General features: G+C 41.2%; 2 protein-coding genes across 3 annotated transcripts; both read right to left on the bottom strand.

The window, feature by feature from the left end:
* Positions 1–836: 836 nt before the first annotated feature.
* Positions 837–4,882, bottom strand: slx9 (SLX9 ribosome biogenesis factor). 2 transcript variants are annotated; one of them, XM_052059315.1, is made up of 6 exons: positions 4,584–4,881; positions 3,457–3,577; positions 3,261–3,332; positions 1,587–1,761; positions 1,225–1,290; positions 837–1,139 (listed from the first exon to the last, which is right to left on the bottom strand). In XM_052059315.1, the coding sequence occupies exons 1-6, from the start codon at positions 4,758–4,760 to the stop codon at positions 1,016–1,018; spliced, it is 735 nt and encodes a 244-aa protein (XP_051915275.1). In that variant the 5' UTR covers positions 4,761–4,881; the 3' UTR covers positions 837–1,015. The 2 variants fall into 2 exon arrangements, with proteins under 2 accessions (XP_051915275.1, XP_051915276.1); XM_052059316.1 differs by lacking the exon at positions 3,261–3,332 and having other exon boundaries at positions 4,584–4,882.
* Positions 4,883–5,741: 859 nt separating this feature from the next.
* dhrsx (dehydrogenase/reductase (SDR family) X-linked) lies at positions 5,742–13,172 on the bottom strand. The gene is made up of 7 exons (XM_052059294.1): positions 13,016–13,172; positions 9,691–9,798; positions 8,628–8,696; positions 8,252–8,353; positions 7,061–7,268; positions 6,775–6,982; positions 5,742–5,985 (listed from the first exon to the last, which is right to left on the bottom strand). Exons 1-7 carry the CDS (start codon positions 13,113–13,115, stop codon positions 5,812–5,814), a joined length of 969 nt encoding a protein of 322 aa, XP_051915254.1. The 5' UTR covers positions 13,116–13,172; the 3' UTR covers positions 5,742–5,811.
* Between the last annotated feature and the right edge of the window lie 2,435 nt (positions 13,173–15,607).

Here is a 15,607-nt window from a genome sequence, read left to right as displayed (position 1 = left end):
GGACTAGATTTTATCATTCACAAGTGTTAGAATTACAGTCCATACGGTCGCGCATTTTGCACTGTCAATTTATCACCAAACTTTGATTCATGATCAGACTCACTGTATCCGAGTGTGACCGACCGCTCAACAAAATATGCAAAGTGTCAAATCCTGAATAAAATCCCCATAATACGCTCATGTTGTGATCTTGAATTTTGTTTGGGTTTATCAACTCAAATCTTGTCACAGTCGCCTCAGATGAAAGTGAGAACTGGGTCGGGAGTCGGTGACTTGTGGATTTTCGTTATTTGTGTTCCTGTACATCAGTCATGTCCAAAGTCCGGCCCGCGGGCCAAATCCGGCCCGCGGTCGAATTTCATCCGGCCCTCGGCCCCCGTCATAAAATCAGTGCCGTCTGGCCCGCAGGTTGGGCGCAATGGAACACGTGTTGCATTGACTGAGGTCCCGTAGACTGGTGAGTGATGTTTCATAGAGTACTGCTTCCCTCTAGTGGCTAAATGAGTAATAGCATTCACTAAATGAGTAACAGCATTTAGACACTAGAGGGCATCACTCACGAGTTAACAAGACATCACTCCGTGTTTATATTGACTGATATGTCATATTTCAAATTCCTGTTTCAAATAAACCAAAAGAAATTCTTAGGATTGTTGAAATTAAAATAAAAATGGAAATGTGAAACAGACTGGCTTACTAAAATGTGTTGAACAATATTGTTGTTCAATGTAAAGAATGTCAGCCAAGGTCGGCCCCCCCGACATTTTACCACATAAAATCTGGCCCCCTTGGCAAAAAGTTTGGACACCCCTGCTGTACATGAAAGCCATTAAAACTCATTGAAAGCAGATTTTTATTGTCATCGGCTAAAAACATTGTTGTGAAAAGCAGTCGTCGGTTGAGTCTGTGTTGTAGGCCCAAATCTTAAAAAAGAAAAAAGTCAACAAGAGTTCTATGATAGAGGAACGCTGACCTACGCTTTGAATGGGTGAAGTCATCGTCTTTCTTTCCCACGTTAAGTGGAACCTTCTTCTAAATGCTTGAGTCTCTTCCTCAGATGCTCCGAGATATCATTGAGGGGATTCCTTTTGCTGCTGAGGATTTTCACTGCCTCGCCAAACCGATTGATTTCTGACTCCCTGTCGGGAAGAACGCCGCCCCAAAAAAATAAGAACATTTTCATTGGATGAAATGACAATACATAAAACAAAAAAAGTATCTTACAGGAGTTTGCGTTTCTGCAGGGGCCTCATCTGACTGAAATCGGTTACTGCACACTTCTTGACTGGCCTGGGGAGGAGGAGGAGGCGGTTGGGGGGCGGGGGGCAGAGGCGTAAAAAAAAACAACAAGCAGATACAGTTCACTTGTATTCTTGTATTCTTTGGCGTTCGACTCAGCATGACTTAGATTTGTTCTTGATTTTACTGCTTGGTGCTTTCTACCGCCTTTATTACCGATTCGTCTTACTGTTTATTGTGTATGTTAAATCGCTCCATGTACAGCACTGTTGACTTGACTTGACTTGTTGTATCGCCTGGTCTCCTAAAACTATACAGGACCGCACAAAAATTTCAGGTCAACTTACACGGTGCTTTTCCGCCGAGTTGGAAGGCCCGTGCGGGCTGTACCAGCAGGAGCGATGAGCTCCGACAGCTCGGGCAGGGCTTCCGCGAGCACGCTCATGTCTCCCACGACCGGAGTGGCCTGCCGCCGGGCCTGCGCCGCTTGACGCTCCTTTGTCAGCTTGATGACGCTTATCTCTGTGGAGGAAACCCAAACGCAGTCAGTAAGCAGGTCAAGCCCGTTTCCGACAAGCAGTATGCTTTGGTTATTTTTTCCAAAGCATTTTTACGGTCGACTGACAAATATACATAACCACTCAACGGTTTTCGTTCTATTTATGAATGATAGACATGATTGTGCCTGTTGATATCATTTATCATTTAATATCATTTAATGCAGCTTTTTTTTGAGGGCTGGGGTCTTGTCAATTTATATTGATACAACTTATCACAGACAGACTTCAATGAAGTCGCACAAACGACGGCCACTTCAGCAAACTATGATTGTGACAAACGAGGAATCTTTCATGAATAGTTTTGGGACCTGAAGGCTTATTTGATTTTCTGTACATTCCGATCAGGGTTTTAAGGTGCCGATACCGATCATCCATAAGGGTGACTGGCCGATACCAATCATAATAATAATCATGTGGATTCCGTGTAAAATTTTCAATGTTACAGCTATAAATACCGATTTTTGAGTCATCTGTTGTCTTTTTTTTAATTAATCAGATTTAAAATATTTGTTACATTTCTGTCCCTTGAATACTCAAAAACGGGACATTGCTTCAAATAGAGAGAAAATGCACAAACAAATTATGATTAATTAATATATGATTAATGGTTAATTATTTATTTTTAAGCCATTATGTGGCAAAGTACCGGTACATTATTTTGATATTAGCATGAATCGCGGCAGTTAGAGTCGAATTTTATTAGATTGATTTATAATTAGGCGGCCCGGTAGGCCAGTGGTTAGCACGTCGGCTTCACAGTGCACAGGTACCGGGTTCGATTCCAGCTCCGGCCTCCCTGTGTGGAGTTTGCATGTTCTCCCCAGGCCTGCGTGGGTTTTCTCCGGGTGCTCCGGTTTCCTCCCACATTCCAAAACCATGCATGGACGCTCTAAATTGTCAATAGGTGTGAGTGTGGTTGCGAATGGTTGTTCGTTTCTGTGTGCCCTGCGATTGGCTGGCAACCGATTCAGGGTGTCCCCCGCCTACTGCCCGAAGACTGCTGGGATAGGCTCCAGCACCCTCTGCGACCCTAGTGAGGATCAAGCGGCTCGGAAGATGGATGGATATACAATGCTATGGTATAAAATGAAACCAAAGATCAAAACCTGTTTTTGTTCCCAACTAAAATTTTGCAAGGTGTACTGAGACGAGGGACGGTCAATGTTGACATTGGTTTACGGTCCCTTAGCCAATCAGGATGCAGAACGCAATGCACTGTTAAAAAATAAATAAATAAATAATGATTACTCAACTCAACAGTATTTCTAGAGCACTTTCAAACAGCCATCGCTGCATCCAAAGTGCTGTACATGGAACAACTAACATATACAACAGTAAAGCAACAAATCGGTAACAAAAGACGGTCGAAAGCACCGGCCACCAATCGATCCCGACTTGATTCTCTGAATTAAAGAACATGGACACAAACATTTTGATGCTGTGAATGGGAAATGAACTTACTGTTTAACCATCGTTCCCTCCTTTCCTTCATCTTTTCTTTTTTGGACTTGATTTTCTTTACTTCAGAATTACCTTTCAAAACATACACAGACGTGAAAACACACACACACAAAGGGAAGGGCTTGCTTGCTTGCTTAATATGACATAAGGCATAAGATAATGTACAAAATGTCACAAAGACGTTGGCAAAACCTACCTATCTTGGCAGGTATGGGGGCTACTGGAGGGTCTTTGAAAGTTAACGTTTGCCTCAGGGCCTCTGGAGCAATTTCTGTACCTGAAAATATCCCAGCAGGGGAAGACATTCGGTTTTGGGCCTGCAGAATTAAGCACAAGAATTAGAGGTTATTAATTTGGCAATTGATTATTCATTGGCAAAAACGATCGACTATGTTCATCTAAGATACTTTTTCATCAAAATATTAGCTATTTAAAACGGGGATTGAATGAAAATGAGTTTAAATCAATAAGATATTGCAGATATGCAGGGTGTAAGATGCTGGCAGGGAAAGCCTACATGGAACGCCATAACCAGGTGGCTGGCATAGTCTACCGAAACATCTGTGCGAAGTATGGACTGGAAACCACAAGGTCAAAATGGGAAACACCTCCGAAGGTGGTGGAGAATGACTTCCAGATCCAGACTGACAAGATGGTAATGGCGAACCAACCAGATATTGTGATCAGAGATAAAGGGCAGAGGAAAGCCGTTGTAGTGGATGTAGCGGTCCCAAGTGATGGAAACATCAGAAAGAACTAACACGAGAAACTCGAGAAATACCAAGGGCTCAGAGAGGAGCTGGAGAGAGTTTGGAAGGTAAAGGTGACAGTCGTGCCTGTGGTGGTCGGAGCACTCGGGGCAGTGACCCCCAAACTAGATGAGTGGAGACGAGGAATTAAAAAAATTATATATAGATAGATAGATACAGACACGCATATATATGTAAATAAAATGTATTTAATTAATTTTATATTTTTATGTGAATTTAAATGAAAAAGACTTACCGTTTTAGTTTATTTATTGCTGTCTTAATATCTATAATTGGGGGAGTCGGTTGTCTTGCTCATGAGTACCTGCCGACCATCTCCCAAACTTCTACCGACTCCCCAACTGGGATTTTAAACGATGTTCCCTTGAATCTAAGGCAGTACTATTGTGCTTTGATTCAATGAAAATTGGGGAATTATTTGGCTGTCACGGTTACCGTGTGTTGGTAGCCCACTGCAGTCGGACCAAAAGGAGCATGTTATTCAACACAAAACGTGTTTTGAAATAAGAATGAGTAAGCAAAGCCCGGGAGATGTTATTTACTCGCTACTTACTTGAATCTTCCCTGTAACTTCAGGAGCGCCACTTTCCATTTGAGAATGACTTGGCTGGTGTATTTGGAAAGCAGAAGGCTCGTCCGATCGTTTGGACGAAGCACAGCCCGGCGGCCACGTCAGCTTCACAGCTTGCTGATGCAATTTATGCCGCACGTTCTTAATTTTTCCAACCATTTTTTTAACGGGAAATTAAGCTCGTTTTGCGATGTTCTGGAAATATTTGTTTTCACACGCTCGACCTCGGGGTTTGGTTTCTTGAACTAGTGAGCGTCTTCTTTGTCCAACACAGCCTCATATTAAGTATTTACCGCCACCTTGTGTTCTGGAGGCAAAAACACACCAATGCTCTGGGATTTTGATAAAAACGGACTTTAAAAATTCAAAATACACAAACATAAAAATACTTTCAAAATTTAATTACACTATAGAGGTTGGTTTGTTTGTTTATTGAAAATAAAACATACAGTAATAATTTGACAGAAAATAAGGTAGATAAAATTTAAAAAGAAAGAAATCAGTCTTCATTCAACAGTTATTATATTATGTTCTTTTTGAGGTTCTTCAAAAGTCTGTGTAAGCTCCAGTTCAACACAGAGACAGCAGCAGATATACTCAACTCAGCTTTAATTGAGCCAAGAGCAGGCACGTAGTTTACATTAGAATATAAAAGAAAAATGTGGCAGAAAATACTGTGTGTATGTGTATGTATACATACGGGTCATCGTATCGTTTACACATGATAGATAGCTAGCTAGCTAGATACATGGATAGCGAGATAGCTAGATAGCTAGATAGATATGAATTTACTCATTAATTCACTTGAGAAATCTGGACTTGTTTAGTTGAACACAAAGCCAGAATTCACTCACTGTACATCGATGGCAACGGGTGGAAAAACAGGTTTCTTGGACCTCCTGCACACTTGCGGACGGGCATTTTATTGTTCTTCCTGTCACTATACATTGCTGACAGTGAGGAACAAAAAGTCAGCCAGGATAGGCCAGCAGCAGTGAGGATAAAGCGTTTCAGAAAATGGATGGAGGATCATTTCCACAACAGAGTGATGTGGACTCACTGGTCTAATCGAAATGAGAAAAGCCTTTTTATGTTAATCTCATTTGCACTGGAAAAACCATGATATCTGCTAGCCTTAGCTTTTGCTTGCTTTGAGTTTGATGTGGATCTGTAGGTCTTGGATGGGCAACCATGTTGCATATCAGGCCTTCTATAGACCTGTAAGCTGACAACTCATTTTCCACAACTCCGCTTGAAGCTCAGTGTCATAGGAGTCTCGGGCTGATTGTCTCTTTTCGCCGTTGTAGAGGTAGCAGCCACCCACTCCTTCCATCTCCGAGGCTGTTGCAGCATACATGATGATAGACGCACCCTCTGTTGGAGTCTGAGAGGGAAAATAAAAGAAAAGACGCAAAAGGTTTATTTCAAATTATTTTGAAAGGTTAGCTTTGGTACGGCTAGGATCGCATAGAGTGTAGTTATTTTCACTTTCTTATTTGCTACAATGTCTGGGGGGGGGGGTAGAATGTTGGTGGAGGTGGAACTGGCAGAAACAGACGCTTAAATGGTCGTATCAACAAAGCGAAAGCTAATTTTTCGAGTATAACATGGTGTATGGGCATATTGTTACCTAAAACCACAATTACAGACTGACATGTAGAGTCTACATGTCCAAAGTCCGGCCCGCGGTCGAATTTCATCCGGCCCTCGGCCCCCGTCATAAAATCAGTGCCGTCTGGCCCGCAGGTTGGTCGCAATGGAACACGTGTTGCATTGACTGAGGTCTCGTAGACTCGGGAGTGATGTTTCATAGAGTACTGCTTCCCTCTAGTGGCTAAATGTGTAATAGCATTCACTAAATGAGTAATAGCATTTAGACACTAGGGGGCATCACTCACGAGTTAACAAGACATCACTCCGTGTTTATATTGACTGATATGTCATATTTCAAATTCCTGTTTCAAATGAACCAAAAGAAATTCTTAGGATTGTTGAAATTAAAATAAAAATGGAAATGTGAAACAGACTGGTTTACTAAAATTTGTTGAACAATATTGTTGTTCAATGTAAAGAATGTCAGCCAAGGTCGGCCCCCCGACATTTTACCACATAAAATCTGGCCCCCTTGGCAAAAAGTTTGGACACCCCTGATGTAGACAGACGTCTGTCGTACCCTGAACAAAGTCTTTGCAAATGGCTTTTTGAGCGCCTGCGCGAGGCTCCACAAGTTGTTGTAGAGTGCCGTGTCCACCATCCCCGGATCTACTGCGTTGACCATCACTGGGAAACCTTGGGCTGTCATCTGCTCTTGAAGGTAGTAAGTGAAAAGGACTAAGGCGAGTTTGCTTTGGGCGTAGGCAGCGTGGGAGCTGTAGCTTTGCCTGGCAAGGGAGAAAAAGAGGCGAGATATTTGTAACTGTTGTTAACATTTTTACAAGGACATCAGAACAACCGTTTACCTCCTGTTGAGATCCTTCATGTGTATAACCCCCGCGTAATGTGTTGCGGAGGACATGTTGACGATTCGGGAAGAGCAGCCCGGACTCCCTGATCTCTTCAGCAAATCGAGCAGCAGGTTGGTTAGTAGGAAGTGGCCGAGGTAGTTGAGAGAAAAGTGGGCTTCAAAGCCATCTTCCGTCTGCATCTCGGGGATCAACATGGTCCCAGCTACACGCAGTGACACGTACAAGATGTCATCGTCTTTCCTCATTAACATGAATGGGAATGCCATTTATCTGTTAGAACTTTGCCCCCCCCCCAAAAAAACAAAATAAAACAAGTGATATTGTGCATGGACACAAATATTTGTAAATAATTAAGTGTAGTAGGGGCGGCCTGGTAGCCCAGTGTTTAGCACGTCGGCTTCACAGTGCAGAGGTACCGGGTTCGATTCCAGCTCCGGCCTCCCTGTGTGGAGTTTGCATGTTCTCCCCGGGCCTGCGTGGGTTTTTTCCGGGTGCTCCGGTTTCCTCCCACATTCCAAAAACATGCATGGCAGGCTGATTGAACACTCAAAATTGTCCCTAGGTGTGAGTGTGAGTGCGAATGGTTGTTCGTCTCTGTGTGCCCTGCGATTGGCTGGCAACCGATTCAGGGCGTCCCCCGCCTACTGCCCGAAGACGGCTGGGATAGGCTCCAGCACCCCCCGCGACCCTAGTGAGGATCAAGCGGCTCGGAAGATGAATGAATGAATTAAGTGTAGTATATTTTTTTTAACATTAAAAAGCCTACTCAGATAAAACATCCATCCATTTTCTAATCCGCTTACCCTCACTAGGGTAGCGGGCGCGCTGACGCCAATTCCAGCTGTCTTCGGGCGGTAGGCGGGGGAAACCCTGAACCGGTTGCCAGGCAATCGCAGGGCACACAGAGACGAACAACCATTCACACTCGCACCTCGTGACAATGTAGAGTGTCCAATTAACCTACCACGCATGTTTTTGGAATGTCGGAGGAAACCGTAGTACCCGCAGAAAACCCACACAGGCACGGGGACAACATGCAAACTCCGCACAGGAAGGCCGGAGCCCGGAATCCAACCCTGAACTGTGATGGGAAGGTGCCGACTAGTCGACCCCCCGTCCACTGAATGAAAACGCACAAAAAAAACCCCAAAAACAAAAAAAGTGACAGATACAAAAATCGCCTACCATTATTCACCAGAAGATGCAGGGGAAGCCCTCGGCCTTTGAACGTTTCGACGAATTTCCGGACTGAATTCAGCGAAGTCAAATCCAGAAAGAGAAACTCCGCTGGAAATTATTGATAAGTTAGTAGTGGAACACGATCTTGGAAAGAGATTAACAAAAGTAGCAGACAGGTCCCGAAGTGATGCACATACAGTATATGGACATACTGTACGGCAAAAGTTCAAATCGTGTCCAAATTAAGACCGCCGACAGTAGCAAAATATTGTGGCTGATCTAATATATATACATTCTCTTTTTCTTTTTTTTTGCAAGGTTGGCTTTTCTTCAAAGAAAGTTTGAAAGACATTTTTGATGATATAGGGATGAAAAGAATTACCTTTCCCCTCTGTGCATTCTTCCTGAATCGTCCTCGCGGCGGCTAGGCCCTCCTCTTTTTCATTGCCGGCTGGAAACCAGGACGAATGACAGGAGGGTCATTAGAAGTCACGTAGCTCTTTACTCATATTTAGAACTCATCAAAGTATCTATTCGTGTCAAAATATACGCAACGTTGACACTTCACCGGTAATTGCTTCCGGATATGATTTCTGAAATTTAAAAATATGCAGAAGACAAAATCCTCTACTTTCTACAAATGCTATCATTTAACGTGGGAGAGGGAGATACTAGTTCAACGTGCAAATGTGTCTTTTGAACACAACATTTTGAAATTAAGGAAAGGATTCACGTTTAAGGAGGCGCAGAAGGAGGATGATGTCCTCTGACTTACGAACAAAAAAAAGTGTGAACATTGATCGTCACTCTGGTGAGCGGTGGTTGTGTCATTACGTTGGCTAATGCTAAATGCTAGCTTGCTCGCTTCACAGTTCAACAGTCATTGTACACCACCGTTATCCAACTTTTTTTTTTTTGTGTGGGTTGCTCCTGGCATATATTGAATCTGACATTACACTTTACCTCACAGACCGCAATGATATTGTCCCACATTGTAACATTGGAAAGGCGCCGCGCCAGAAATGCTCAGCTAACCGCAGCGTTAAGCTAGTCGGACTACATCTCGTATGATTTTTGGACACGGAAGCAGGACATCGTTCTCGTTCCGCTATGACGAAAAAATATACCGTACACCCGCTGGTGATTAGATGCGAATGAAAATGACAGCATGAACGTTATAGGAAGGATTTGAATAAAAGACGAAGAACTGAAAACCCGACGCCCATCCGAAAATAGGGCGCACCGTGTTATAAGGCGCACGTGTTGCACTGTAGTGTGGAAATGAAAGCCTTTTTTTTTTAGTACCAAAACCTTTATGGAGAATTCTTTAGGTTGGGATGGCCTATATGGGATATGATGTCAGGATTTGGGATTTGGGACTTGACTGTTCAAAGCAAAGGTAAAGATGAAACTGCCGAGTGCAAACGGACTCGACAGAAGCATACCAATAAAGACATGCATGCCAAGTCTTGCTAGATGTTTTGCGGTCTCATAACCCATTCCTCTGGTGCCCCCGGTCACAATGCCCACCCTTCCATTCTGCTTCTGTAGAACTGTAAGACAAGAGAAGGCACAAAATGAGAACACAATGTAAAAAGGCTCTTTTCAGTTGACAGAATGTTTGAAGTGTCGGCAACGCCGATGAAAATTGTCATACTTATTTGAAGTAATAATGACAGAGATTTAGGTCACGCCATTTTCGTAAACCAAGGAGGCTTGAGTCTTGGCACACACTGCAGCCGAACGACGCAACTAAACTGCACAATGGTGAACAAATAACAGTCTGTGACTCCTGTAACACATACCAATAAGCTGCGAGCAAAATACTGCGAAACGCGTTGTTGTTACCCGGAAAAAAAAAAGGTTTTGAGGCACCAATACTGCACTGTTCAATTTTAATGGTGCTATGAAGCAAATTGCCCTGGCTGCTATACCTACAGCAGTGGTCACCAACATGGTGCCCGCGGGCACCAGGTAGCCCGTGAAGACCACTTGAGTAGCCCGCCAGTGCCTGGACATTGTGATTTGCTAGTAGAAATTATGATTTAAAAATGCAAACATTGGCAGTACTGTGAGTCATTTCGAAACACGATCAAAGTCTGACAATTTAAATCATCAAGTATTAAAAATAACACATCCTCATATTATTGAAGGTATTTTGGACAAATATGTTATTTCAGACGTGTATCAATTTGGTAGCCCTTCACACAATCGGTACACATGAAGTTGCTCTCACCCTCAAAAATGTTGGTGACACCTGACCTACAGCATACTGGAATAATACAAAACGAAGATGTGGGCCACAAATAAAAGAGAGTGTGGATATTTGAGTGGGGGCGGGGGGAAGGATTTCACAGGCTTTAAAACTCTTGCAGAGCAGCACTGCTGTTCACAAAAAAAAAAAAAAACCCTAACTAATCCACAGGATATGAACTTCTTGACTGTGTCCTACTTGACCCGAATCTTGCGATGTATCTTTGTTTGAAGTTTGAAATGTGGTGCATTTCTCTCTCTCTCTCTATGTATGTATATAAAGAAAGATCTATCTATGTCTATATCTATATATATAGAACAATATATGTCTGTGTGTGTCAAGTCAAGTAAAAAAAATAAAATAAAAATCATGTATGGTTCCCTTTCATACTGAAAGTTGTTCCGTAGCGAGTTAATCTTCAACTGTTTTTCACGCTTTGAGATTAACCCCGTGCAACTATTTAAATAAGTAGCATTGTTGTACAGATTAGGCGCACTAAATCGCCAGCGCATAATGCCCTCCCTTGTAACACTCGCAGCCGCGAGAGTGGCTGCCTTTCCAGCAGCTCCTATTTTTTTGTTGTTCTACTTCTTCCTTTCATAACTTTGCTGCTGTGAATCTGGAATTTCTCCATTGCGAGACTAATAAAGGTTTTCTTAATCTTAATCTTAATTCAACACCACATTATTTTTGGGTCTTTTTTTTCTTTTTTCCTTCCGCCACTTTGCTAGTCTGACCTTTCCCAAAGAATCAGATTGTGTAAAGAATAAACTATTTAGGACTGATTGCGTAAAAGACAAACCCATTTCAAGAATCGAATTCTCTTTAGCTGGATGCAGTGTGTGAATGAGTGGTTAAATGTTCCGTCTCTCTGTGTCAGTGATGCATTTGACAGCTCATCAGTCCAAGGTGATATTCAACTGTTCCTGGCAAAATTAAATTTAAGACTATTAAATAGCATTTGGAATTACATTTAAAACCAAGTTCAAAATGTTCCCGTGTTGTCCAAAGTGACTCATTTGTATAAGTAACATGCATCAATTCTCTTAAATTATTGTTTTGTTGGTTCCTCTAGCAATCTTTTTGTCGTTGTTGAGATTTGACAGCATTTTGAATCATAAAACTCTACTTATCACGTTATTTCTTTAAAAAAAAGTTTGAAAGATTGATTTAAGAAAACCTTTATGGAGAAATTCTCAATTTACAGTCACAAAAATTCTGAAAGGGAAGAAGTAGAAGAACAAAAAATATACTGTATAAGTAAATGATAAAATATAAGACATTTTAATGCCCATTGAGGCCTTGTCATTAGATTCAAAGTCTTTGAACACTTTTTTTAAGGATCCGCAGGAACCCTTTATTTGGTTCTCATCCAAAAGATGGATTTGCACAGCATCATTCAAATGACACAATTCAGTTTTTTTATTCTGTAGTGGTACAGTTTGGATACGTCTCACTGTAACAAAGAAAAAAATGCAAGGAAACTGATATCCGCATGCATACGGATAGAGTTAGGCAGCAACTGATTATCAATATATATCGATAGATATCTGATCTGTTGCAATGGAAATTGCACTCAATATAATCGTTTTTTTTTTTTTAATAATCAGGAAGCTAGCAAACCCCAACCGTGTCATTCCGCATCCTGAAGGCAGAGGCTACAGTCTGATGTTTGGTTTGTGACAATATTACCAGCACTTGAGAGGAAGTTTGGAACACAAAAATGTGATACGACCATATATTTTGAATGGTATTTTTCGTCTTGGTGGTTGTGTATTCATTTATTTATCTGTCGTCAATGTTCTTGTTTTTAATTTCATCTTAAATCGATTGATCCGTTTTTCTTTAAATAGGTTAAAAAAAATTATTATTGATACTGTTGTAAAATAAGTTCATTGTGATTCACCCAGCCCTACGAAGCACATTACGTTTAAAATTTCCATGTTTCAATGATCAGTTAATTTAATTTTTTTTCATTGATGTGTTGACCTGTTATTTAAGGTTAAGTGTTATATTTTAAAATAAAATGAAATGAACTACCTGTACATTGAGCCTTTTTTTTCCTGAAAAGCAATTTAACAAATAAAATGTAAACTATTTTGTGTGGAGAAGTTTATTTTTCGTGATAGTCAGTTATCAAAGCAGGTGTCATATAAATGTATATTTATAGCAGACAAACAATGTTTGATTTTGTACTCATTAGATTTCAGAGAGTGAACTTTTCCCTTGTTTAGGTAAAAGAGTGAATCATACTTCTACTTCTGCCAGTCTTTTTTTACACACTATCTGTAAGTACCGAGTGCCTTATCATAAGACAGCAACGGGGGAAAAAATATCACAGTAATCCAAAATAAAATAATTTTTTCTCATTTACTTTAAAGTTTGAAGCACAAAAAATAGTACGAAAACCATTTATTCTTACTACTATTATGGTGTAATATTCTGCAAATCAAAACTACAATCTATTTTAATTTTTAAATGAGCCGTTGAAAATAAATAATAATAACCGAACCAACCTGGTAGGGTAAAAGATCTGTTGAACATCTGATAGATGAGAACTCTGAGTCCACAGTAGTAAAGTTTGAGAAGAGGCACGAATATAGACAGCGGGTTCATGATTCTTCTTCCTGCCTCTTCGGCGGCCGACTGTGTGTGTGCAGTCCCGTCTGTCGCCTGGATGGAAACCAAAATATACTCACTTTAGTTCCGCCCTCGAGGTGGAGACGTCACCGAGCGTCAGGAGCGTCAGGAAATTTGACCATCCCATTGCAGATTGAAAAACAAAATTGAGTTGATAAAGACTTGAACAAAACCTCTTCTCTGCACAGGAACAAAAGTAAATGTGATCTTATGATTATTAGGGGAATGTTATAAATTTTCCGTTTTATTTTCCTTTTCCGTTCGCTTACAATAGATGAAGGAATTTCACGACTTGTAGATGCCGCGATGGCTTTTTACTTGGATAACAAGCTATTAAAAGTCATTGAAAAGATGCATTTTAATTGTACACGTGGACTCGTCAGACAAAAGAACGGTTGTCTACTTTGCAATGAGTCCATCCTCAATGAGCTCAGAGAAGCCGGCGGCATTTCTGGGTATTGTTGATCAATGGCTTTTGCTGTGCATAGTCGAATTTTAAGTTGCACTTACAAAGGTAGCGCCGAACTGTCTTTACTGAATTTGCTTTTCTGAAGTGTTCCGAAGCCGAAATCGTGATTTCCTTTCCACATTGATGTCGGTTTTTGAAACGTTGGGGAACATTATCCTGAAACTGTTCGAGAACTTTCTCACGCAGTTGTTCACCAAGACGTGAACCTCGGCCTATTTTTGCTTGTGAATGCAATTCCGGAAAGCTCCTTTTATCACCAGTCGTGGCACCCCCTCCTGTTCCCACTTAGCCTGGTTCCCTGTGGGATGGTCCAAACAGGTGTTTGATAAGCAACCAAGAATAATGAGCAATTGCAATATATACTTTGTCCCATAAAATAAAGCACAGGTGTGGCCCACCACATCAATTTAGTGGCGGCGAAAGCAAATCAAAGATGGCAACTTCCATGATACTTGCTCAAATGTGTACCAAAATTTCACATGTAATAAATCAGTGACATATTGTAAGCATTTTCGTGTTACCAAACCCCTCATCACAGTTAAACAATAGTTGAATAAAACGTTATTCTTGACCTCTTTATATAGTTTCAGTCATCACGGTAATTATAATATGGCCCCTTTTTTCATGGAAAAATAATGTACTTCTCGGGATGTCACAGTGTTATTCACAGGGTAAGTGATAAAGTTTTATCACAAAGAATTCTTTTCTAACCAACCACTGGGGAATTTCTTCGGCGAACACTCACCATTCCCTTAGCGATTCATGAGGTTGGGATTGCTATTTCCAGGAGCACATATTAGCCGAATGAATTGATTCTATACACATGGCGTGGTGAGTTCATTTTTTTTTTTTTTTTACCTCAGGGTATATTTGCTATAAAAGGATACTGTCTTTGAGGTTCTGACATTTGAAAAGTGACCATAGAAATTGCTTGGGTACAAATGAGAAATTCCCTTCCCGCACTTGTGATGTAATACAGCGCAATGTTGTCTTGAATAGTGCTTTTCATTCATCCAACCATCCATTTTTTTTGAAGCGCTTATCCTCCCGCAGGGCCGAGATGTGGGGTACACCCTGAACTGGTTGTGAGTCAATTGCGGTACAGTACACATATCGACAAACAATAAGGGGTGTTCATCTCTCCGATCAAATACAACTCTCGTGGGGGTGCGATATGATTCAAGGACAGTTTGATTTTGGATTCAGTGAGGATTCAACACACTCACATCTTTTGAATCCAAACTGATTTTCCAATCAAAAACGGTTTTTGTTCCATGCTTGCCCTACAAATTCACACCTCTGGACAATTTCAGAGTCCTATCCTGCTTGTTTTCACAATGTGAGGCGAAATCACAGTACCAGGAGAAAACCCACACAGGAATGGGGTAAATAAGTAAGCACAATACAGGAAGTCAAGATGCCACATGCTACATACTTATGGTTCGCGTGGATTTGCTTATTTGCAGACATTTTTTTCCAATTTCTTTTCAGTATTATTCCTTCCTTCCATTTTCAACTGCGCTTATCGTGAATAGGTCACAGGAGGCTGCTGGAGAATATCACCCCCCCCCCCTTGCTGTTTGTGGATAACGTGCTGCATTTTCTTCACCATTTTTTTTGAAGATTTGGGGGGTATTTGAAAAAAAAAATGTTTTTTCCATGCAGTTTCAATGGGCATCAATTATACGCTGCCCTCCGTAATTATTGGCACCACTGTTAAGATATGTTGTTCGGCTTCTAATGAATCTTTTTTTTACTACTACAAAGACCAGGATTAATTGCGGATAGAGAAAGAGCATGCGCAGAACACAAATCAATGCCTTGTTCGGGTGTTTAATCCTGTATTTTTTTTAAAAGCTCGATTAAGAGTATACTGTATTTAGTTAGTTTTTTTTTGGGGGGGGGGGTTGGTGGGAGTTGCCTGATTTTTCGTGGCCTTTCAAAATCGGGATCCTGGCAATATTCAGATGTTAACGGGTTAATAACTACATGTAAACAT

This window comes from Hippocampus zosterae, chromosome 2 (assembly GCF_025434085.1).
Source record: "Hippocampus zosterae strain Florida chromosome 2, ASM2543408v3, whole genome shotgun sequence".
NCBI classification, from domain to species: domain Eukaryota; kingdom Metazoa; phylum Chordata; class Actinopteri; order Syngnathiformes; family Syngnathidae; genus Hippocampus; species Hippocampus zosterae.
Note: the sequence above shows the minus strand (reverse complement) of the source record. Positions and strands in the feature narration are given on the sequence as shown.